The 25,295-nt window shown below is 45.4% G+C and overlaps 1 protein-coding gene across 1 annotated transcript in view; it reads left to right on the forward strand.

Annotated features, from left to right (window-relative positions):
- The window catches only part of SNAPC3 (small nuclear RNA activating complex polypeptide 3), a 223,651-nt gene that overhangs the window by 107,525 nt on the left and 90,831 nt on the right, over positions 1-25,295 (forward strand). Inside the window, exon 3 of the mRNA XM_085633853.1 lies at positions 1,438-1,522. Within this exon, the coding sequence (XP_085489979.1) occupies positions 1,438-1,522 (85 nt within the window). The remainder of the gene's footprint in view (positions 1-1,437; positions 1,523-25,295) is intronic.

Genomic DNA, 25,295 nt, shown 5'->3' on the forward strand with positions numbered 1-25,295 from the left:
AGCTGCAGTAGCTTTGATGATCGAGGATGGTAATTTTTTTGGGAAAGAAGGCCCAAGGCTCCGGTGAGAGATAGAGAGTGTAATGGTGAAGGTGATGTGGGTGGAGCACAGAAGTTCAGTGATCACAGGTCGCCAAGACTTCGGGTACCATCAAGATATCTAAATTATTATATTTGCAGTGCATAACATTATCTGTATCTTCGTATATTCTGTTTCTTCTCTGTAAATGTATTCTGTAAAGAGTGTTTTATTTCTGTGAAGGGAAGATGATGTGTTGTACTTAGTTCATTTATGGCAAAAGTACCTGTAGCTTTAAACTAGAATGTAATAGTGTCTGTGTTCTAACATTCCTTTGTCCTATGACTCTGCTGGGTTCTCTCTCTGGAGTCAGTGGTATGCTGGCTGGAGAGGGAGCACCAACTGCAGCCACTTGTGTCCTAATAAAGTCTTGTTTCAACCCTCTACTGGCACTTGTAGGTGCATCTTAAGACTTCCTATGACTGGCCCGTTGCAACTGCCTTTCCCCCAAGGTAAGGCCCACTCACACATGGATTCAGAATCTCCTTTTCCCGTCAATGCACAAGACTTTCAAAGAAATACAGGAGCTGCACTCCTAAACCGATTAAATTGGAAACTTGAGCCATATAACGACATCATAGCTGCTTAGAACACACCCTTCCTTACTCTTAGAGGAGTGGAATTATTTTTATCCAAACATGGAGAACTGCCTCCGAGCCATCTTTCTGCACACCTTCTTACGTCGGAGACGGTGCATAACATTGATGTCAGACTCACTCCTCAGTGCTGTCTGAACAAAATCCGGGGTCTCCTTTCTTCTGACCAGCTTTTTGTCACATTCAGGAGTTCATGCATAACTACTCTCATCCCATGGATCACCTCATTTTCTTTCGTTAACACTCTATGCATGGTATGTTGTTCTGTTAAATGACTGTGCACATTCATTGGCATAAGGCAAAATGAAGGGACCCCCAGCAGAATCTGAAGAGGCTCCCCTGAGTCTCATATCTAATGTATATTCATTGGCCTTTGGCTGAATGCCCCCCCCCCCGTGAAGGGTTGAGGGCTCCTGAAGGCTTAGGGCCACCCTACCCTAAATTCTCATGGCATGTATCTGTCTGCCACATTCAAGGTGCCAACATGGGCTAATTTGTACAAATTTTGCAGTCACTGGCTTCTGTGCGAAGTACCTCCAGGTTGGGAGAAGGAGAGGCCCAACTCCTAGGAGTACGTTAAAATAGGCTTTATGGTGACTGCTTCTCAAAGCAGTTTCTGGTCCTAGTGCGGGTAGCAGTGTGGCCGCTGGTTACAGGAGAAAGCCTATTAACCAGGAGTAATGGAGTCACCTTATAGAAAATGTTCGCTTTTTTATTGTAAGAAGGCATGTTACTAAATATTAATCTCACTTATTTTTAATAGAATTAGGAAGAAGATGCAAGAGCGACGAGATGAAACTATAATGATTGATCGTATATGCAGACAAGAAAAATTTAACTATGCTTGGGTAAGCCTTCTTTGTATTTTCTTAATGGCTGTCAACCCTCAATGTCTACATCCTTCCTCTGTACCCTCACCTACCGGCTGGTTGGTGCAGCAATAATTTGCAACCTTAGCTCTTTAAATTGATTATATGCAGATCGACCGAATAATTTATATATCAGGTTAGACCTCCACATAACACTGAAGTTTTTTGCTTTGAAGCGCATTAGCAACACCCGTCTCTTGGATCATTAGGTCTCCTAAACATGCTCAAGGTGATTGGGGATCTTAATGGTACTGGGTTTGGTTATTTTCAATGGGTGGAAGCTTGAAAATAGTACTGGAACTGCAGTACTCTGAGTACCCTCCGGTTTCAACATTGGCATTTGAATTATCCTAAGGACCTGTACATCATCACTCCTAAATTATGTACATGGCCGCCATCAGTAATTGTGTGTTGATTGGATAGTTGTCTTGTGCGCCCCTTCTGAAGTTGCATTAATTTTTTTTGCTAGTACTGTTGCAACCATGGTTTGCCAATACTGGTTCGACGGAAATTGCAGCAAAGATTCCTTGACAACTGTGATCTTGTGGGCTTGTAAAGAGACAAAGAATGAGAGAAATAGTTTACCCCAAGAGAGTTTGGAAGTAAAAACAGTGAATGTGGAGCTCGAAACAGGGAAAATATGCAAGAAAACTAGGGGCCATGGACTTTGAACCACCTTGAGACACAAGACAAAGAGAGGTGTATGAGGAAGCAAGAAATCAAAGGCCAGAAAAATCTGCAATTGCTGTCAGATTTGAAGGAAGAGGGCAGAGAGCAAGCAGAATATGAAAACAAAACAGTAGTCAGCCTTTCAAAAAGGATTAAAAATGACAGTTTGAGCATATTGGATTAGAAATTAGGCGCTTTTATTAATATAGAGGTCAAACTCTGCAGATGTAAAAATAGATCAGTTTAAATCCTCCCAGAACTGAAATTTTAGAAATAATTTCAATAATAAGTGTCTGAACCATAATGAAGAGAGAATAATGATGCTAATTTGAAATTGATTCAAATTAATTCAGAATAATGCAAATATAAATAAATGCTTCAAAAAAATTAGTTTTTATTAAAAATGTCTATTAAAAATGTCTATATTAATGCGTACATTTGTAGTTTGAAAAAGTTCACAAAGTCTTCACTCTCCTTACCAAATTGAACTTTTAAACAAATGAAAATGAAGCTGCGGACCACATATGATTTTCCTCCAACACTGCATCAATCCTCCCCAAAAGTCTAGAATACCCAGTTTACCCATTATTGAAAGTAAATTTTACCAACTTCTTCTCTTAGAAGATAAAGAAATCCATAAGGACCTAAAAAGTAACTACCGAAATGACCCACCCTAAAATGGTAATTCTTCGAATAATGAGATGCACACTGATCAACACCAAGAACTCCACCATTCACTCGTCAAATACAGATGATTCAGTCCCTGTCACCCTGTTTGCAAGACATCACTACATTCATTGTAAGACTCAATAGCTCTTCTCTATAAGACCACACATTTCACTCCTCACTAAAATCTGTCCAGGTGGCTCCTCTCCTCTGGGGAAAAAACTTAGGGGCCAGAGACTACCAAAGTCTAGGACCATTGAGAAAGCTGTCTCAACCAACTTTTGGCTCACATTTGCAGAGACTATGCAGAGAAGAGTAAATCTGTTGCGATGTTTGAAAGATTATGTGATGTAGGAACAGAGATTTTGTTTCCAGCTGTAAATATTTTTAGGCAAAGTGATATTTATTGTTACAAGGTTAGCAAGGTAATGAAATCATATTCTTTGTTTAAAGGTTTTAATTTAGAAAGGTTTCCCTCTAAAACCCTTTTCCTATCTTCATTACCTTGTTCTCTCCTTCCCAGTCAAATATTTATTATTACTAAGGAGTAAGATGAGTAGTAGCTAGGATATATGTAGTATATAGGATATAATAGAATGCAAGGGCTGTGGAATGTGAGGACTTAAGGTTCCAGGGAAGGCAGTTGAAGAAGGAGACCGATACTGGGAAGCAAAGAGGCAGCTCAGTCAGTTAAAGATACTTTATTCGGCCAATAAAAGCACACAGATAAAAACAGTTGTACCAAAAATTCTTATAAATACAAAAGCTTAAAAAGAGGCCATAAATACATAACAGGTCCAATTAACCAGAGTAAATTTATCTAAGACTGTTTATGCAAACAAGTAAAAGTAAAACTCATTATTAAAAGAGAGTACGGAAGGCAGCTTGAGGTAAAATTTCAACAGATGAAGTACAAAGGTGACAATGCATTGGCATAGTTAGCAAACAACATGTTCAATCCATGCATTATGCCATTATAGAATAAGCAAAAGTAATGCCCAAAGAACACTGGTCGGGTTCAGGCTATCTAGGCCAAGAGCATCTTCTGCCTGATTCTTAAAGCTCCTGAGAAGAAACGAACGACCCCAAAGCAGACCATAGGGGAGGGACGCGCTTGTAAATATAGTAATGCAGGCCTAACAAATTGTCCAGATCTGAGAAGCGGGAGAATTTTTTTTTCTGCCTGGGGAAATAAAATTCGCAAAGGAAGGTAAAATGCAAGGTGTCTGAATCAGAAAAATTGTCACATGGACATGGCTTAAAAGCACCAAGTTTCGGGAAGCCTTTGGGACAGGCTAATAACCAGTGTATAAGATTCAATCTGAATCTGGTTAGCAGAAAGAGATGGTAAACATTATTAACAAGTGATAAGTAGAGCTGTGGGCTCGAACTTAGTCTGATATAATTTCTCACCGTGGGCTCAGCAAGTTCCCTACCCTCCCTTTCCCCCCTTGCTGCTTGGCCAGAAATAGATGTTTAATGTTCCTAATATCAGTTGAGCATAAAGGCCTAGGGTTAGTGTACAAGTCAGGGCAGCCTAGCCACCTCATCTGCTCCAAGATATACCTTAGCCAGGGGATACGCAAAGCCCCCTCAAGGGCAGTACAGTCCGCTATTACAAGTTGGTTCAAGGTGGGGGCTGGACAAGACCAGATTCTCATCCAGCACATTAAAGGCGCAACTGCAATATAGTCAGAGATATATCCCATATCAAGCTCCTCATGCAACATGAAGGCAGGAGTGCAGGGGCGGACAGCGAGAAGCCTGCGCATAAATTTGTTTTGCAGCGTGAATCTTTCTGGATTCACTATGCTGTGCATTATTCCGCGGTCTGGTGGTTGGGTCCGGAATCGAAGTCTTTCTTCCTTTTTTATTTTTTTTATTTTTTTGTAGCCCAGGTGGGCGACGACGTCCCACCATTTGGCGTACCTCTTGTGACGTCGGCACGCTTCCTGCGGAGGCTCCCACCTTGGGGCGCCATCTTCAGATTCTTTTTTCCGCCGTTGGGTCTGGATCGTCACCGTGAAGCTCCGGAGTTTTTTGGAGAGAAAAAGTTGAGGAAGACTACAGAGAACAAGATCGACAAGCCGGGACGACGAAGAAGGAGGAGAACCTCGAGATCTTCGACGTCCAACGGAGAATGCGCACTCAGGGACCCTGAGCGCAGGAATGGACAAGACACCCTTTAAATTCTGCCGTAACTGCCACCATAAATACGCGCAGAAGGACCAACACCCGTTCTGCAATCTCTGCCTGCCAGTCGACCACGAGATCAAAGACTGCAACGCCTGTTCCATCTTCACACCGAAGACACTCCGGGTTAGAGAGAGACAGAGGAGAGCCAATTACAACATGCAGGGCAAGGGACAGACCCCGTCGCTGCACGAACTGGGCCTCTCCACCGACGAGGAAGACAACGTCGGCGAGGGACCAGATGACTTCACGGTCGCAGAGCCAGATAAGAAAACCGTAATCACAAAAAAGAGTGGGAACAAGGAGCAATTGTTGAAAAAGGTCCTGTACCGACGCTCCAAAAGGTTCAGCATAAACACAAAGGTGGTATCAGTTCCTGAAGGTAAAGGAGGAGTATAGAAAAATGGAAGGGTATAGATAATGGCAGTCCTTAGGGGATCTGCTGTTTAGGAAGGGAAATCTCAGAGGCCAAGTTCGACGGTGTATGTAGAGTGAAGTCCAGGTACTCCTGTGCTGGTGCTGGTAGTGCCCTCACACACCCTTGCGGGTGCAAAGCATCATCATAGGGCAAAGCTCCTCGTGGGGGTGGCGCTGCAGTCCCTCACGGGCCCTCCTTGAGGGCGCTCTGCCGGAGATCTTTTCAGGAGTAGCCGTAGTTGTGCATGTGGGTGTGTGGGTGAGATGGGAAGTGGTGAGACTAAAAAGACCCGTTGGTACCCTAATAGTTTTATTCGCGAGTCCTCGGGGTCTGGTTAAAATGATTCGGGGAAGGAGGCGCAAATTACGCTAAAATGAGAAGGGGGGGATAAAAGGTGTTCTCCCGCTGCTTTCAACCCGTGTATAAATTTAAAGTGAGAGAGAGGGTGAGTAGTGGGTGGTCGACATGTTTCGCGCTGCCCGTGGTCCCTAATGGATCCCTTAGCGCTTCGTCAGGACCTTCATAAAAGGAAGAAGGACAAGAAGGGACTCAGGGAAGAAGAGACCCTATAATCCCTTATATTGAGTATAAGTTTTCTTATGGTGATGAGGCACGTCTTACTCGTGTCCCATATTTCGAACCTGGTAGAGACAAAAAAGAAGAAAAGGGAAAAAAACGAGGGTAGGGGGAAATATTCGGGACGGTATGAGATTCGTCATATGGCAAAGCAGTAGTATCCACAATGCAACAAATATCAGTCCCTAGATAGAAGTGACATGCTGGTGTGGTCAGTCATGGTCATGCGGGGAAATTTATCATATGACCAGGTGGTCGCGGGAGGTGGAATTAGCGGGACCAAGGGATATGTGGAGGCGCCGGACTTAATAAAAGGTCGAGGTTATGCATAAATATAAAATTAAAGGTGTGTAAATTACACAAATAGTTGCTTGTGGGCGTCCAGCGCTGCTGCGTGCACCATGGTTAGCGCGGCAGATTGGTGTCAACGCAAGGTGTGATATAGGTGGTACATCCCTACGAGTGCAGTAGCTGTGACGCCCTTGTTCGCAAAAGAGCTGTCATACAATGCTGAGTCACCAAGTAGGTTCGCTCTAAGTATGGCGGAGCGTAGGCGTGTGTGAAAATTTGTGAAATATTTACAATATTAAGAAGTAGGCAGCTAACGTGTCCTTAGCTCTAAAAGTGCGTAGTAGTTGCGAGGTGATGTGGGGTATCGAAAACAAGGTTGCCGGATCGTTACCATGTCTGATTAAAATAGACTAAAGCCATGTTGGGGCAGGTGTCAATCCCCGTGGTGCAGGTGATTCTGCAAGGGCGAAGTGATCGATATTAAAAAACGGGGACAATGCTAAAAACTGTCCTACCCTCTATGTGTTTAAGGAGGGCTGCACCGGCGTTGACCGTCTGGTGTAGGAGACAAAGCTGCTGGGGAGAAATAATACGTACAGCAGACAAGAAAAACAACTTCAGTACTTAAAACGGCTTAAGATGGAGCCGAAACATCAAGCAGGTTGATGGCAATAGGGATAACAGAAAGAAGGCAGGCCTGGCTCAGGATCTCAGGCTTCAAGCCAGAAGTCCAGAACAACATACTGAACACCCCTTTCAACGGGGATACGCTGTTCGGAGTCCCGGTGGATGAAAAACTCACCCAACTCAAGAAAGATAACGAAACAGCAAGGCCCCTGGGGGCCCTGCAATTCAGAGGGATGAGAAGAGCTACTCCGACATGGAGACCATACGGAAGGGGCGGAAACCAGCCGGGAACGTCACACCAGACATTCCAGCAGGGCCACCAGGGCGACAATCACGGCCAGCAGGGGCAGCAGAAAGAAACTTGGCAGTACCAGCCTCGGGGCCAGTCCTTTCGCAGTAGGGGGAACAGACGAGGGCAAAGACGAAGAGGGGGAGAACAACCCGCCTCAAAGTGACTCCGCCCGGCGAAGCGTGCTCACCCACAAGATCCCTCCGAGGGTAGAGCACAAAAAATTAAACAAGAGAGGGTTACACAGACCAAACGCCAACGAACATGCAACACCAGTAGGCGGCAGGCTGAGACGTTTCTTCCAGGAGTGGAAAAAGATAACAGACCAATGGATACTAAACATCATACAGTTTGGATACTGCATAGAGTTGGAAAGGAAACCACCAAACAGAAAACCAAAGAGAAGGGAACACTCCGGACAGGAGCTAGTGCAACTCCGAGAGGAAGCACAAGAACTACTCCAAAAGGAGGCCATAGAACCAGTACCATTCAAAGAAAGGAACAAGGGAGTGTACTCAAACTACTTCCTGGTACCAAAGGTGGACGAAACACTAAGACCCATCCTGGATCTACGGTTCTTAAACAAGTACATAAGGACACAAAAATTCAAAATGACGTCCCTACAAGAGGTACTCCCTCAGATGAGAGACGGAGACTTCATGTCCACCGTGGACCTCAAAGATGCCTACCTGCACATCCCAATGAACAGGCAGCACAAACATCTGTTAAGATTTTCCATCAACAAGGAACACTACCAGTTCACAACCATGGCATTCGGACTAATGTCCGCACCAAGGGTTTTCACAAAATGCCATGCGGCAGTGGCGGCGTACCTGCGGAGGGAAGGGATTCATGTATACCCTTATCTCGACGACTGGCTAATAAAAGCAAGTTCACGCGAAACATGAGAGGAACACGCACAGTGGGTCACAAGGACGCTAACGAAGCTGGGATTCTCCATACACTGGGGGAAATCCTCAATGGAACCGGAACAGGTGAAGATGTTCCTGGGGGCACAGATCAACACCATACAGAGAACGGTGATCCCCAGCGACAAGAGAACACTGGCCCTGCTGAGGTAGACGTGCCTCTACCAGAAGGGGCGAGCTCTGACAGTGAGGACAGCAAGCAAGATCATGGATATGATGGCGTCATGCATTCACCTAGTCCCCAATGTACGCCTACACATGAGACCATTCCTGGAATGGCTGCAACAGCAATGGTCACAAGCAACCGGAAGTTGGGAGGATCTAGTGGTTGTAACGCATGCAGTGCAAGAAGAGATATCGTGGTGGAACAAGCAGAACATAACAATAGGGAAGCCCTTGACACCACCAAGCCCAACGGTGACCATCACCACAGACGCATCCCAGATAGGATGGGGAGCACATATGAACAAGCTCAGAGTGAGGGGTCTGTGGACTCCAGCAGATGCGGTCAGACACATCAACTACCTGGAATTGAAGACCGTATTCCTAGCCCTGAAGGCCTTCCAGAAAAAACTGTACAGCCAGAAGGTGTTGATACAAACAGACAACACGACAACGATGTTCTACATCAACAATCAGGGAGGAACCCAATCATTCCCTCTATCCAACCTGGCACAGGAGATTTGGAGATGGGCCATCCCACTCAAAATAGACCTGCTGGCCATACACCTACCAGGGAAGGACAATGTGGAAGCAGACTGGCTCAGCAGGCAGACTTCAGCATCCCACAAGTGGGAGCTCAATGGACAGGAAACGCAAAGGCTATTCAAAAGGTGGGGTACACCGACGATAGACCTGTTTGCAACACACCTGAATGCAAAATGCCAAAACTTCGCATCCAGGCAACCAGAGAAACAATCCCAGGGGAATGCCCTATGGATAAGCTGGTCAAAAACATTTGCCTACGCTTTTCCCCCAATACCACTGATACCCAGGGTACTCAACAAGTGCAGGACCAGCAACATGACACTGATCCTAGTAGCACCACAGTGGGCGAGACAGACCTGGTACTCACAAATAATGGAAATGGCACAGGGGCCACCCCACAAGTTCACCAAAAGGAAAGACTTACTCTCCATGCAAAACGGAGAAGTTCTACACCCAGAGCCAGAGAGCCTCAGCCTAGCGGCATGGCTCCTGAAGACATAGAGTTTGCACACCTTAAGCTACCACAAAGCACCATGCGAGTGCTCCGGGAGGCAAGGAGACCAACGACACGAAAATGCTATGGGGAAAAATGGAAGAGGTTCACACAATGGTGCAGCAAAAAGAAACTGTAGAACAAGTTGACAAAGGAATCAACGGTGCTGAGATACCTCACACACCTACTAAAGGCTAAACTATGTTCATCCTCGCTAAGGGTACACCTAGCAGCGATTGTAGCTTACACACGAGGTGAGACGGGGAAAAGTTTCTTTACATCACGAGTAGTAAAGAGATTCCTGGAAGGGGCGAAAAGGATAGCGCCACCAAAGAGGATGCCGCCGCCGGCATGGAACCTCAACATAGTCCTGACGGAACTTATGAAGGCACCTTTTGAGCCCATCCACAAGGCCTCACTACAAATGCTGTCAATGAAAACAGCCTTTCTGGTGGCAATAACCTCGCTGCGCAGAGTAAGCAAGCTGCAAGCACTAACACTGCAAGAACCTTACATCCAAATACACAAGGACAGGGTCGTAATGAGAACGGACCCACACTTCATGCCGAAGGTGGTGTCGGCATTCCATATGAACCAGACAATACAAATACCGAGCTTCTTTCAGATCCCAGCCACAAGCGCAGAAAGGGCACTGCACACTGTAGACGCAAGAAGGGCGGTGATGCACTACATCGAGAGAACCAAGGAGCACAGGAAAACGAAGCAGTTTTTTGTGTCCTTCGCAACCAGCTTCCTGGGTAGACCAGTAACAAAAAGCACCATCGCTCGATGGATCGCACTGACGATACAATTCTGCCACAAACAGGCAGGGCAAGAACTATCGGAAGGGGCACGTGCCCACTCCACAAGGAAGAAAGGAGCAACAATTGCTTTTCTGGCTAACACACCCATTCAAGACATATGCCTGGCGGCAACATGGGCTTCAGTGCACACGTTCACTAAGCACTACTGTGTGGATATACATATGAACAAGGTAGCACAAGTAGGACAGAAGGTGCTTCAACATATATTCAACGACCAACGCTCATCTTCCACCCAGCCGCCACAAAGATGACAAACCGCTACAAAGTCTATGCACAGCATAGTGAATCCAGAAAGATTCACGCTGCAAAACGAATAGTTTCTTACCTGTCGGTGTAGTTTTGCAGCTTAAAGATCTTTCTGGATTCACTAGCGAACCCACCCACCTCCGCCAGAAATAAAAGGCTGGAGAAGAAGGTGGAAAGACAGAGAATAGAGAACAAGCAGAGACTTAAGAGAAGTGTGTAAAAGGATATAATTAAGGAGAAAATAATAAAATTGCCTAGGATTCACAAACAGAACAAAAAAACAAAAAAAAAGAATCCGAAGATGGCGCCCCAAGGTGGGAGCTTCCGCAGGAAGCGTGCCGACGTCACGAGAGGTACACCAAATGGTGGGACGTCGACGCCCACCTGGGCTACAAAAAAAAGGAAGAAAGACTACGATTCCGGACCCAACCACCAGACCGCGGAATAATGCACAGCATAGTGAATCCAGAAAGACCTTCAAGCTGCAAAACTACACCGACAGGTAAGAAACTATTAGTTTTCCACCACCTTATTTATCCCTCACATCTTTATACCCAACAAATCGCATCCATAGGTGGCCATTGGAATACATCGATCTCTATACACCTTTAACAGGGCGGGTTCAGGCTATGTCCCTAGTCTTTTTGTGAAGTCCATGGTTGCCCCCACTGCTCTTGACAAAACGTTCTTTTTGTGTGCTCTTTGCGCAGCCCACAACCCTCTGTCATCAAACAACACTCCTAAATAAGGGAAGGTTAGCACTGCCTCCCTGCAAAAAAAACTTACGCCTAACAGCCTTCTGGGTACCGATCGTCATGGTATGGGATTTAGAAAAATTAGTTGCAAGGTCAAGCGAGTCCATAAAATCTATAAAAGCATTTTTGGTGACCTACCCCAGACCTGGCAAACAACACCGCGTCATCTACGTATAAAAGTGCAGGAATACATTTGGAGCCAGCTCTCGGGATGTCTTTGCTAGTTACCATGAGAATGTCCCCTGGCTTGTTGAAATAAAGCGTAAACAGCAAAGGGGCCAAAATACACCCCTGCCTGACCGCTCGCTTGACCTCCCAAGAAGCTGACACGCAGTCATCTGTTGTAATCTCCATTGTTCACATAATGGTATAGGCCATGCCCTCCTCCCGGCTGGCCATGTTGGTACGGCTGGGCAGTGAGAGCTCATGTTAGAATGTTGACATACCAAGGTTCTGATTACGTTGGAGAGCGGATGACTGGAATAAACGGAGTCACACTTACCTTGTGTGTGGACTGTACTTTATTTATAACACTGGCGACGTCTGCGGAGGGGGCAGCTGGTCATCTCCCCTTTCGTGTCTATCTCTCCTGCCATGGGCTCAAGTTGCGAGTCAAAATTGTGAGCGGAGTTCAAGGGTTATATTCTGTTCTGCGGAGTCCCGTTCCTGCTGGGCAGCGTGTTTCCCTCGCTGTGTCTGCTGGCGAAGGTGGAAACACTGGGACGGCTGACAACTTCTGTGAACTGTTCCAGAGTGAGGAAGCGTATTTTGCAAGAGTCGATCACCAGACAAGAGCGCAGCCTCAGGCGTTCATGTGAGGAGTGCGGTTGTCAGCGCATCCCCCGAAGCCACGGCGTTCAGCTGTTTTCTTCACTGCAATCCTTGTGCACCGCTCTGGTGGGTCTCGCAGCGCTCTGTGTGACCAGTGGAGTCAAGTGCCTACCGAGAACCGTGCGTTTTCAGCAGCCGGATTCCTGTCAGCCCTGGCGCTTCCTCCGGTCTATGGTTATTCCTGAGGAGCGTCCTTCCTGTGAAGTCTCCTGGCCCCTCCCTGGGGTGTCGACTGCCGGCGCACCAGTTCTCTTAGGGCCGGTCTGCAGTCTCCGGTTTCATCTTCTTGTGTGTTCAAGTAAGATCCACCCAGTTCAGTATTTACGTTGTTTCCTGCTGTGATGCGCACACATGGTGCGTGTGGTTATCTTCTTCACAAGTCCCACAACGTGTACACTTATTTCTTCACTGTGATATGCACACAATTGTCGTGCATCTCTATTTATTTATGCTTTTGCGTGTATTTCTACACTGTGGCACGCACACATTTTGGGACTTCTCTACTGTCATCTTTGGTTATATCTACACTGTGACGTGCACACATTGCGTGCATATCTTTCATGTGTAAAGTGCCCACATCTACTGTGACACGCTCACATTGGTTGCTGTGTTGGACCGTGTTACATCCTGTCAGGGGTTTTGGTCAGTAATCCTGTGTAATTCTTGTACGTTCCCCACACAAGTTTGGGGTTTCTAAGTCTGTGCTTCTTCAGTTAAGGTCGGGATAGAGAGGTCTAGAGCCATATAACCTTGTGAGTTTGTAACCTTTACGTTATGGGCACTCCTGGAATGAGTCAACCTCCATCTTTCCTCAATGAGTGTGGCGATCCAGAAATTCATTGGAAAGACTGGACAAAGCTATTCGAATCTTATTTGATCGCTATGGGTGGTGAAAGGTTCTCTCCGTTGCGCAAGCAACACATTCTGTTACACAATTTGGGCGTTCATGGACGGAAAGTTTATGAAACCTTACCTGAGCCTGAAGTGGAAGAGGAGGATAATGCTGATGTGTATGACATCACGCTTATGAAGTTGGAGTTACATTTTGGAGATAAGGTCAATGTGGTACTTGAACGCCACAAGTTTTTTTAGTCGTGTGCAAGGAAAGGGAGAATCAATTAATAATTATATAGCTGCCCTTAGAGGTCTTACTCAATTGTGTGATTTTGGTGACTTAAATAATTCCCTTATAAGGGATCAACTTGTGAGGTGTACGAATAGTATAGTGGGAAGGTACAAGAGAAATTGTTGGCAAAAAACCCATCCTTAAAGGATGCCATTTCAATTGCGCAGTCGGTTGAGCATACCGCTAAGTGTGTCAGAGAAATGAAAATTAAAGAGGAGTCTGTGGCATCTATTCAGTGTGAAGGTTCAGAGGGAGAAGTATTCAAGGTTAGCAACAGAGAAGGAATCAGGAGCACACCCACTGTTAATCCCATGAGGGAGAGCCAAGGGTTGAAATGTTTCAGGTGTGGCAGCAATAACCATCTGGCCAATATCCCATTTTGTTCTGCACGTGGGGTTTTGTGTAAAAAATGCAACAGAAGAGGCCATTTGGCCAGGGTATGCAGGGATGGGTCAAGTAACTCTGCCAGGGCTGTCAACACAAGCGGGGAATCACAAGCGAGATTCATTTTTCAAGTGAAAGATAGCCAAGATGCGGACAGGCCGAATTATCCTAAATGTGTCATCCTCATTGATAACAAACCCCTTGAGGTGTATGCGGACTCGTGTTCACCGTTTACATTAGTTAACCTCGCAGATTTTGAGAATTTCCTGGGGTGCGACAAAGGTATGCTGGTCCCTCCTGACATATCGCCGGAAGGGTACACCAGAGACCCTATTCCATTGGTGGGGATGGTTAGTAGTCACATAGACTTCAAGGGTAGAACCATTGTAGGCAAAGTGTATGTAGTTGAAAGGGATGCGAACCTTTTGGGGTGGAAACACCAGAAAGAACTAGGTATTATCCTTGACCCCAATGACGAGAATCAAGTCATTTTAGTAGACATTCCCAAGGGCAATAAACTCATACAGGATGCTTTCCCTGATCTGTTTACGGATAAGTTGGGAAAGCTGAAAGATTTCCAGCACAAAATTAAAGTGAAGAAGGGTACTAGACCTGTGGTCCACAGAGCGCGCCCAGTTCCTTTCCGTCTGAGAGAAGTCCTCAAAAGTGAATTGGATAAATTGTGTGAGATGGGGGTCATTCAACCCATAGAGGCATCTGAATGGTTGGCTCCCCTAGTCCTTGCTTCCAAAGCAAATGGAAGTGGTATCCGCATCTGTGTGGACTTGCGCGGCCTAAATGATAACATCTGGGTGGAGAGGTTCCCCCTGCCCAACATAAATGAGATGTTGAGCACTATGGGCAAAGGGTGTTACTTCTCTGTCATAGACTTGTCGATGGCTTACCATCAAGTCGAGTTACATCCTGATTCTAGACCCCTGACGGCATTTTCATCGCCGTTCGGGGCCTACATGTTCATCAGGATGCCCTTTGGCTTGGCCTCGGCGGCGTCTATTTTTCAAAAAGTCATGCAACAAGTGCTGGAGGGCATCAAGAACACTCTGTGTTTTCAGGATGACATTCTTATGTATGGGTCGACGGAGGAAGAACATGATGTTATCCTCAACACAGTGTGCCTAAGGTTGTCTAATGCAGGTTTAACTGTTAAACTTGATAAGTGCAAGATCAAAGTGACCTCGGTGGATTATTTGGGTCACACCATATCGAAGGATGGGTTCAAACCAAAGCACAGCTTGATTCAAGCTGTCAGAGACGCTGCGAACCCCTCAAGCAAAGAGGAACTTAAATCATTTCTAGGCCTAGTGGAGTACATGTCTAAGTACGTAAAAATTTTTGCAGATCTTTGTGATGGTCTACGTGAGCTATTAAAGAAAGACAGAGAATTTGTGTGGGAGGAGAGACACAGCATGATGGTGAAGTCCATAAAAGATCACATCCTAGGATCACCTGCACTAGGGTCATTTGACCCACGGAAAAAGACCATCCTCACAACGGATGCATCCAACAAAGGGTTGGGTGCGATGCTTTCTCAAAAGGACCAGGGCCAAGATACCATTATAGCATTTGCTTCTCGGACCCTCAACTCGGCGGAAAAAAACTATTCTGTCATTGAAAGGGAGGCTTTGGCGTGCTTCTGGGCCGTCAACCATTTTAAATTCTACTTGTGGGGGACACAATTTGTGATACACACTGACCACAAGCCTTTGACATTTATGTTCTCGTCAAAAAGTATACATAACAATTCTCCGAGAATTTCAAAATGGGTCCTGGGCCTGGAAAACTACTGCTTTAAAGTGGAATACCTCCCAGGCCCGGAAAATGTAGTTGCTGACTACCTGTCCAGGTCTCCACTTGTGGATTATGCCAGCGAGGAGCAGTTGGATGCTCCCATTTTAGCCATGCATCTCCCTTCGTTAACTAAAGAAGAGTGGGATGCCAGTGTGAAGGAGGACAAAGAGATGGGCATCCTCAAACAATTCATCCTCAATGGCTGGCCTGAGACTCGCTCACAAGTACCTGATTCAGTCAAAGACTTTTGGGAGGTGAGGTATGAGTTGTCCATACAGTCTGAGGTTATACATCGCGGAAACAGAGCTGTTCCCCCCAAGAATATGAGGGACAAAATCATCGACCTGGCCCATGAGGGTCACTTGGGAAGGAGCCTCACGAAGAACAAAGTTAGGGGTTGTTTCTGGTTCCCAAAAATGGACTCCATGATTGAACTCAAAGTAAAAGAATGCATGAGCTGTGCAAATAGTGACAAAAGCAAAATCACACGCAATGCTCCTTTATCCCCTGTTGTGGTTCCGGAGGTTCCATGGACTAAATTAGCTGTGGACATTATTGGTCCTATGGATGTCCTAGGTACACATAGGAGGTTTATGTTCGTTCTTGTAGATTATACCTCCCATTGGGTAAATTTCAAATTCACCTCATCTACCACAACAAGCAACCTCATATCATTTTTAAAGAGTGTTTTTGTGTATTAGGGTATCCCTACAGTATTGGTGACAGACAATGGGGTGCAGTTTACCTCAGAGACAATGAAGTCATTCTTGGGTAATCTCAATATAAAGCACGAAAAAACTGCGCTCTATTGCCCCAGAGCTAATGGGTTGGTAGAAAGGGCTAATCGGTTAATTAAAGAACACATCCAATTGGCCATCACCAGTGGGTTTGATGTTGAACATTCTTTGAGAGTGCATCTGGTCTTACCATACCACGCCTAATCTTGTCACAGGAGTGTCTCCCTTTGTGTGTTTGAGAGGGAGGGAACCCTGTACCAAAATGAACCCGGGGTGGTTGGGAGGTGGAAAAAGGGTAGTCCCTGATCAAGCGAACAGCAGAGAGAAGATTTCCCAACACCAACGTAAATATAAGGGGTGGTACGACCAGATGCATGGTGTCAAAGCTCAGGAGTACAAGGTTGGCACCACACTGCAAGTTCAGAAGCCTACACATGTTCAACCAGGTTGTAGCAAGTACCATACACATCAACGTGTGGAAAAGTATGGTCGCAATGTGGTCCGCCTGGACAACGGTCAGACGTGGAGCAAGGACAGAGTGGTGGTATCATCCCAACCGTAATGTTTTTTCCTTTGTTTCCCCACATGAGGAGATGTGTTGTAATCTCCATGGTTCACATAATGGTATAGCCCATGCCCTCCTCCCGGCTGGCCATGTTGGTACGGCTGGGCAGTGAGAGCTCATGTTAGAATGTTGACATACCAAGGTTCTGATTACGTTGGAGAGCGGATGACTGGAATAAACGGAGTCACACTTACCTCGTGTGTGGACTGTACTTTATTTATAACATCATCCTCATTATATATCACTGCAGCAGTGATGTTGTACATCATCTCTTTTAGACCTCAGTCCAGCTATGTTCCGGGACAAAATCTTCATACATGGGGGAACGGGAGTAATGGGTGCTGGCTTGGGGGGGGGGGGGGGGTAGAGTGAGTGCATTACCCACCTGGCCTGCGAGCCTTGGACCAGCATCTCTACTCGTGCAGATGTTAGTCAATCGTTGCCATATAACCCATCTAAACCTAGCAACGGTACGAATCTATTGGCTAGGGAAATTGGAAATCTACCATTATCGTCCCGGGCTGTACTAGCTGGCCTGGAAACAAGGATGTCTGGGGCAATCAGAAAAAAGAGTTGGTGGCATAAAAGTGTTGAAGGGGGGACAACCCTGATTTTAGTTTTAGAGAATTGAATGCATTGACTCTTAACAAGTGCTTTGATATGTGCAGGATGTCTCACATTTACTACACCACAGTCCCCCTCAACGTTTTTCCTCACCCTATGACCGACCCAACCCGCCCTTCTGGCCATTATGAAATGGGGAAGACAAATGTTGCCCATTTACTATATTACTGTCACACCAATGAGTGACCTTGTGCATAAGATCCAATGTGGATTCTTTTAATCTCTGTGAGATTGGTGGAACGCCCTATAAAAGTGCCTCGAAGGGTACTGATTCTGGGGGCAGCTCTAAAGTAGTCGAAGTTCCTGCTTGGGCCATTAAGGGTCTATTCGTGTTGAATGTGTGGGTTTTATTACCCTTTGATGATGGTACCCCTTGCAGATGATCCACCTGAATGGTGGTATCCTGCTTATTAATGGCATGGGTAGTGCCAGTCCCTTGAACCTCCCCCTGAATCAATGGCATATTGTTATGATTCACCTGATTTGGACTACTGGTCATGTCAGAGAGCACCCCTGTACTAATCAATCCTGTGGGTGTGAGCCCAGCCACACAAGTGATCCCCACAGCCGAAGTCTGCATACCAATGGTTGAATCCCAGGTGCAAGCAGGGAGAAGGAACTGAGCTTGGCCTCTATGCCTTCCAACTTTAACAAAATGGGAGCTATCAGCGTGTTAAACAGGGATTCCAACCCAGGGAATAGATTGTCTGAAAATTGCTCCAAGTCAATATTGGCTGATGGGGAATCCTTATTCTGTGGTAGAGTCTGGGTTACTCTTTAATCTCTTGATTAATGATCCGTCTGGAACAATATCGTCTTCTGCTGCTAACTGCCCAGCTTTGGAATTAATGATCATAGTATTGTTGTGGGCGGGGAACCAGAACCAGGTATTTCCTTTTCTGCCTCATGATTATCCGGTAGTATCAGATTCTGAGTAATTTTTTCAGTCTCCAGAGAAAGCCTCTTTTCTGCCAGGGCTATCTCTTTAGAAATTACATTAGCGGTGAACAGCCATTACTTTGCGGCTGTTAGTGCGCATACCGTTACCACGCAAGCGTTACAACGCATGCGTTGTAACAATGCGTAGCCATTACTACGCACGTTGTTACAACGCATGCGTTGTGCGTATCGCACTAACTGACGAGAAGTAATTTCCTACCTTTGTTTCCACTGTTATCACGTGACGTCCCAGGCAGGGGGAGTGGTGACAAGGACGGCGGATTAAGGATTGTCAGAGCGGGACCAGCCATCATGGAGGGAGTGTTCCAACACCTACGAGGAGGCCGTCAGGAGAGGTAAGCAGGGGGCGTAGTTTTAGGGAAGTGTAGTTTTGTTTGTGTAGTGTAGTGTATTTGTGTTTACGGTAGTGTGGGGGGTCGTGTAGGGTCTGGACATGGGGTAGGAGCAGTGTCGGGCTGGGGGTACAGTTTTAGGGTTTAGGGTAGTGTGGAGTTTGTGTAGTGTAGGGTAGTGTTTAAGGGTTAAGCATAGTGTCGGGGGGTTGTGCAGGGTAGTGTTTGGGAGTAGGGACAGGACTGGGGCTAGGGCAGTGTCGTGCAGGGGGTAGTGGTTTAGGGTAGTGTTGTGGTGTTAGTGTACTGTAGGGTACTGTTGTAGGGTAGTGTTGGGGGTCCTGCAGGGTAGTGTTTGGGAGTAGGGACAGGACTGGGGCTAGGGGCAGGGTCATGCTGGGGCTAGTGTTTTAGGGATTAGGGTAGTGTTGTGGTTTTAGTGTAGTGTAGGTTACTGGTTTTGTGTAGTGTTGGGGGTTTGTGATGGGTAGTGAATGAGTGTAGGGACCGGAGTGGGGGAATGCGTATGTTCGTGCAGGGGGTAGTGATTTAGGGTTAAGGGTAGTGTAGTGGTGTTTCAGTAGTGTAGTGTTTGAGTGTTTTGGTAGTTTTTTCCATTTTTAGATGTGTAGGGTAGTGTATTTCTATTTATTATTTAAAGTAGTGTTGTGTTTTAAACATTTTAAAAAAGGGGTTAAATGTCTTTTTTTTAATGACACGTTATTCCGCATACCATTTTTATTACTAGTCAAGTTTTTACTTCAAATACATTTACACTTTTAATGTAATGGTATGCGAACTAAAAACTTGCGTAGTAACAGTTATTGCTAAGTAATAACCGCGTAGTAATGGCATGCGAAGTAATGGCATGCGAAATACCATGTCATATTCGACATTAGCTGCCCTAATTAGAAACAAGTCTATGGTAGTTGCAGTATCGCCCCCTGTTGCCCCAGCAGTCATTTTCCTTTTGCCCATTGTCGCAGGCCAGGCGCACCTGCGCTGGAAATCGGGGTGTCACAGAGAAATAATGAGTTTGTACTAACTCGCAATAGGCCTTATAAACTTTAGTCATCTGAATGACCCGCCCCAACATCAGGTTATGCAGATCTCTTAGAACAGACAAGAGGGGCAAAGCACTCACTCACTCTGCTTACAAGAGGCCACCATCAAGGTGCCTAAGAATGCCAAGGAATTTAAAAGGAAACAAACAGTACCTTGATCCTTAAGATGAACCAAGAGTTATGGCCGAGCCCGGCCTCTGTCGGGCGCAGACGGGCCGCTCTTTGCCCGGTCTTCAACCGGGCACGTCCCTTTCAGCGGGGGACTGGGTGGCTGAGGTGTATTTACTTAGAAGCTAAATAAATTAACTTTAACTTCATCAGTGCGTTGGAGTTATTTTTTCTTGAATACCAATATGGCTGCCTCCATCTGCTCTTACCTATAGCTGCCCTCACATTGCCCTATATAAATTCTTAATCTCTTTCTTTGCCATCTGAAACACATCATTACATACCATTCTTTCTGTATTACTATGTTAATTACCTAAATTGTCTCTTATTCATTACCTCTCTGTGTAAGACTCTTTGGCTATATACCTTTCCGCAATGGCCGTTAAAACATAACTATACCAATATGGCTGTCACAACGTGACTAGGTGCTTCCACTTATGTATGCTTTTCTCCTAATGCTGTTTTCCTCACTATAAATACTTCATGTTCCTCCATGCCCTCCGGTGACAGAGCACACTATGGGCCAGTAGCAGACCCATTTTCTTTTTGGATTGCTGACAGGTGCCATAGTTCAGTCCTGCTAACCGGTCCTACACTCTAGGGCTGCAACAAACTTGGCCGTCATCCTCTTTTGAACTCCTAGTATACCTTAACACCTAGAGTTCCTGACTCTCTTCCAAGGTCAGTTTTGTACAGAAAGTGCTTACCTATCTTTACTACTTCCCACAGCTCGGCAGAGTGTTTCTTTAAAGATCATGTAAAGGCATTTTTCTTAGTTCTCTATTTTCCACTCCTTATAACTTACCTTTATCCACACCCCCTCGATGGACCTACCTTACCTAGCGATCGTTTTGTTTTCTTCTGTGGTCATCACATGGGTAGGTCAAGAGGTATTTGCTGCTCATTATTAAGAGCAGGTGTGAAATCGCCTATTAAAGCATGACATTTCAGGAGTGGAGTTCACAATGGCTGTTCAGCAAATGAGGTAATTCCGTTCAGTCTCCTGTGTTGCAGAGAAACTGCCACTAGCGCTGGACACTCATTGGAGTAGGCGTGCGCGCTATAAATGCTGTTTCATTCATTCATTCATTTATAACGTGCTACCACCCGTCACTCAATTGCACAATATTTCTTGACCTATCTGAACAAGTGTTTAATAATAGGATTAGAACCTTGAAAAAGACCCAGGCCTGGTACCAATGTGGGGCGTAACACGTGTTAGCTGTTGAACCGTCCAGCGCCTGTAAACAGGAGACTGTACAAACAAATACACAGCTAACTAACCTGTACTATGAAGGTGAACTCAGGAAATGTGTTAATGCCCATTACATGAAAATGTTATAGATTTTTTTTGTATATATATAATCGTGTGGTGCTGTGCTTATAATTGTTCTGTCGGTTTATTGACCGTAAACCATGGAACTGTGAATGCACAAATACATACACGAGTTAGATTTCTTAGTAAACCAGACCGAGGAAACATAGTGTTACACCAGACCCAGGGTTCCTTTATTTCAATACTGAAAACACACCTTGCTGTGTTTTGGAAAAATCCCCCCAAAAATCTCGCCTCTTCAGGACCTTCCTCAAGAACCAATTCCTTCTTGTGTTCTCTTTACCTCCCCCTGCTTCTCCCTTTCTCTGCTGGTTTGCTTTTTCTAGTTCTGTTATTTGTGAAAACACTGCCCCTCTGCGTGCATAAGTAAGTACTACACATAATTTGCATCCAAATAAATGAATTGAAAAAATGCTTCCTCCACTTTGAGTACCCCTCCTGCTAAACAGTATAACGTTTGAAATTTAGATTTAAAACCACCAGAGCAATTCGTTTTTGATTGGATCCTGGTATCTTTCATCTGGGGAGTTAATGGAAATCCATTTATCCATGACATCACTTCAAATAAACAATCACGTTGGGCATAGTTTCTCAGCTCCTTTACCATATGCAATGCTATGTGTGGCACAGAATATTCACCTCTGCAGTCCGATTGCGTAGCTGGTCGAGGCTCCTGCTTCAGAGATCTGTATGTGTCACAGTTATAAATATCACCAGGGACTGCTGAGCCTAAAATTCTTATAAAGGTGAAAAAAATCAAAACCCTTAAGCGTGGACATAACGAATATTAAAGAAACCAAGAGGCAACTAATTTTGCAATGCATTTCCTTAAGGTGTCTTCCACCTCTACCTCTAGTTCTACTTTGGTTAGACGAGAGTGATCTCTGCGAGGGCTGTCTGCACTTTAAAGGTTCCCTTAGCAGGGAAGACACATCATTCAGGCATGTAAACATTTTACAATGAGTGGTGTTAAGTGTGGGGAGCTTGGAACCACTACAGAGGAGATGTGTGTCCCCCACCTAGCAGACTAGCTGCGGATGAGGCTCATGTAACCCCCTAATCAGCTTGAAACTCCGTTGGAAACATGTATTGAGATGTATAATTTGTGGCCGATTGTAACTGATGACGCCTGCCAATGAATATATGCTATCTGACTGTCGAATTGGTTTAATAAAAAGAATACAAAAAAACCCCAAAAAAATGAGTGGTGTTGAGGTAAGTCTCTGCTTTTGACATAGACAGACGCGGTATATGGCATGCTGAGACTGTCTCATCCCATCAGAGACCTTAGAAGACGGACTTTGAGTGTTGCTTTCCTGCCTTCTCGCGTATTTAAATTGTAGAACAGGCACACCACACAACTGGGGACAATAGGTATATGTCTGTGTGTGGGTGGTTTGATCGGGATGATTTGTGTTAACAGACCTATTGCCCACTGCTATTAATTGTCCCTATTCCACTATATATGCCCCTCCACTTTTTTGAGCACATACTTCTGTGAAGGGCAATTAACAGCTATTAACTAACAGAGTATTAACCCCTTGCATGCCCGCCCCTTTCCCCGCCCAGTGCCGCGCTTTGCATTAGCGGGCGGAGTTCATGACGAGCTGGACTCGTCATGGGCACAGCGCCACCGCAGCCCATGACGAGTCCAGCTCGTCATGGGCACTGAAGGGGTTAACAGAATAATATTATTTATTAATTAGAAGAGGTCATTCTGTTGCCCAAACAGGATTCCTATCTGTGGCCTGCAAGTTATACAGCAGTTTCCCTTATGTGCATTTAACCCTCTGGGGTTTAGCTCTTCTAATGAGAGCATGGTTTCATGCTATCTGCAAAGCATTAGTCTGTATACATCTTATCAAACCACTCTTATTAAGCCGATGTCCTAATTACGATTACCTTGGATGAAGCAGAAGTAATTCTCGCAAAATGTGCAGTCCGATACCCCGTGGTATTGAATTGGATACAGAATTCCTCAAATTCAAAGTATGCTCTATGGGAATGTGCAACAACGTGCAGAATTAATACTTTTCGCACCACGGTGAACGTGGTTTGGAATTTAACAGCCACTACAACGCGGCCGTTTCCACGCAAACCTTAACCATGCATGCATTACAACGCATGCGTGGTTACCACAAAAGCCTTTACCACGCATACCTTTACTACGAGATACGTAGAAAAGGCATGTGTGGTAAAGGCTAAAATTTGAAAAAGGGGGCTTAGGGGGAATCCCCGCCCCCCCCAAAAAAAACCAACTCTCCTGATGTTATGTCGAGAAGTGCAGGCAATCGGCGTCGTTTGAGAGGAAACGGAAAGAAACTTCCGCTTCCTCTTTACGACGCCACCACGGAAGATGGAGAGGAGACAACGTGAAGAGGTAAGGGGGAATTTTAGTTTAAAAATATATATATATAGATTTGCTGCCTGGACTGGATTGGCGGTGCGATGGGTGGGGGGGTGGGGGGTGGGGGGAGGGATTGTTCAATGTTCATTTCATTGGGGGGACGGTTTTTGTTATGCACGTCTCTTCTGTAATTTCCATTAGGTATCTCATGAGAAAATTGTCAAAGCCGATATGTTGTTTCTTGATGCTATGGAAGTCTCTGGGTTACAGAGCTTCACGACATGTGTATTTGACGAATAAAATTTGTTTACAAAAAAAAAAATATATATATATAGAAAAGGATTGAGGGTTAAGGGCAGGGGTAAATATAAGAAGGATTGGGGGCTGGGGGGGGGTCACGTAAGGGTGCAGGGGAGGGGTATAACCTTTACCAAGAGTATGCCCTTACCATGCATAAATTTACAACGAAAATCGTTGTAAAGGTATGCGTGGTAAAGGAATATTCGTGGTAAAGGTTATGCGTTGAAAAAGCATTCCGTTGTAACGCATGCGTGATAAAGGCATGCGTTGCAACGGAATGCGTTATAACGACATACAACCCATTTTGACATGCTTGATTTGCTGAAATGCACCTGGAGAAAATACGAGGGAGATGGTAATTGCCACAAAACTTATATTTCTTACCCGGTGCCAACAAGTGTTTGCTCCTCTCAGAATTAGGGTGGAAGTGTGCACAATTGATGCTAATTCATACAGGAAGTACTTTACCTTTTCAACCCACAGTTTATGAAAATGGTAAGGCGGACATTGTCATCTGAGTTTTTCTCTGTGCTATTAGAGAATTCCGACTAATGGCAATTCGCCTAAAATCTCAGGTGGTCTGGAGTTTACCATATAGTTTGGAGTTCACACAAACTTGTATGCCCATCTGTAGTTCTTGCTAAGAACCTTTATATTGTATTACACCAACATCTTATTTGGCTCTACAACAAAAGGGTGAATTGTCCCACCTTCAAGAAGCTAGTGATTTATTGTATAAATCTTTTTCACACAAATGTCTGAAATCATAGCCTGCTCAGAGTTGAATGGCAATATCTTATTTTTAATTCTAGTTGTTTGAAGTGAAATGAAAATGAGGGGCAGTTGGTTCTAGTGTTAACCTGTTTCTGAAAGGAAAACACCATGTATCTCGGCTGTGAGCAGCAAAGACGATGGCATAATCCTCTCTTCCGCATCCTTAATAGAATTGAAACTTTCCATTACGATAGCTTGGAAATTTTTCATTGGTGGTCACAATTAGATCCTGGTAGGTAGGTCACCAAGTGCCGTATTACGTTTTGGCATTGTTTGCACCCAGCGCACCTTTGGAAAGGTGCGCTGGGCACAAACCATGCCAATGCACCCCATTATGGTGAATACGCTGACCTGGGGGCAGCCGCGAACTTGCGCTGCCCTGGGGGCAGCGCATTCATGTGAAAATACGGAGCAGCTGCTCCGTGTTTTCACAGTGCAGGCAGCACCCGCCTGCACTTTCAAAGGGGATTAGAGATCCCCTAGCAGGCGGGTGCAATCAGTGACTGTACCCACCTGCAAGGGAATGTCTGGCGGTTCCATGGGATCCCCTTAATCCCCTGCAGAGGGCTGCTGTCAGGTGGCGCACTGACAGCGCACCAACTTTTAAATGGCGCACTTTTAGTGCACCTTCTGAGGGCTTCGTTGACTCTGCACTCGCGTCTGTAATATGGCGTGGGCGCAGAGTGCAAGGAATGCCCTCATTTGCATAGG

The sequence above is a fragment of the Triturus cristatus genome, chromosome 2_1, assembly GCF_964204655.1.
Source record: "Triturus cristatus chromosome 2_1, aTriCri1.1, whole genome shotgun sequence".
NCBI lineage: Eukaryota > Metazoa > Chordata > Amphibia > Caudata > Salamandridae > Triturus > Triturus cristatus.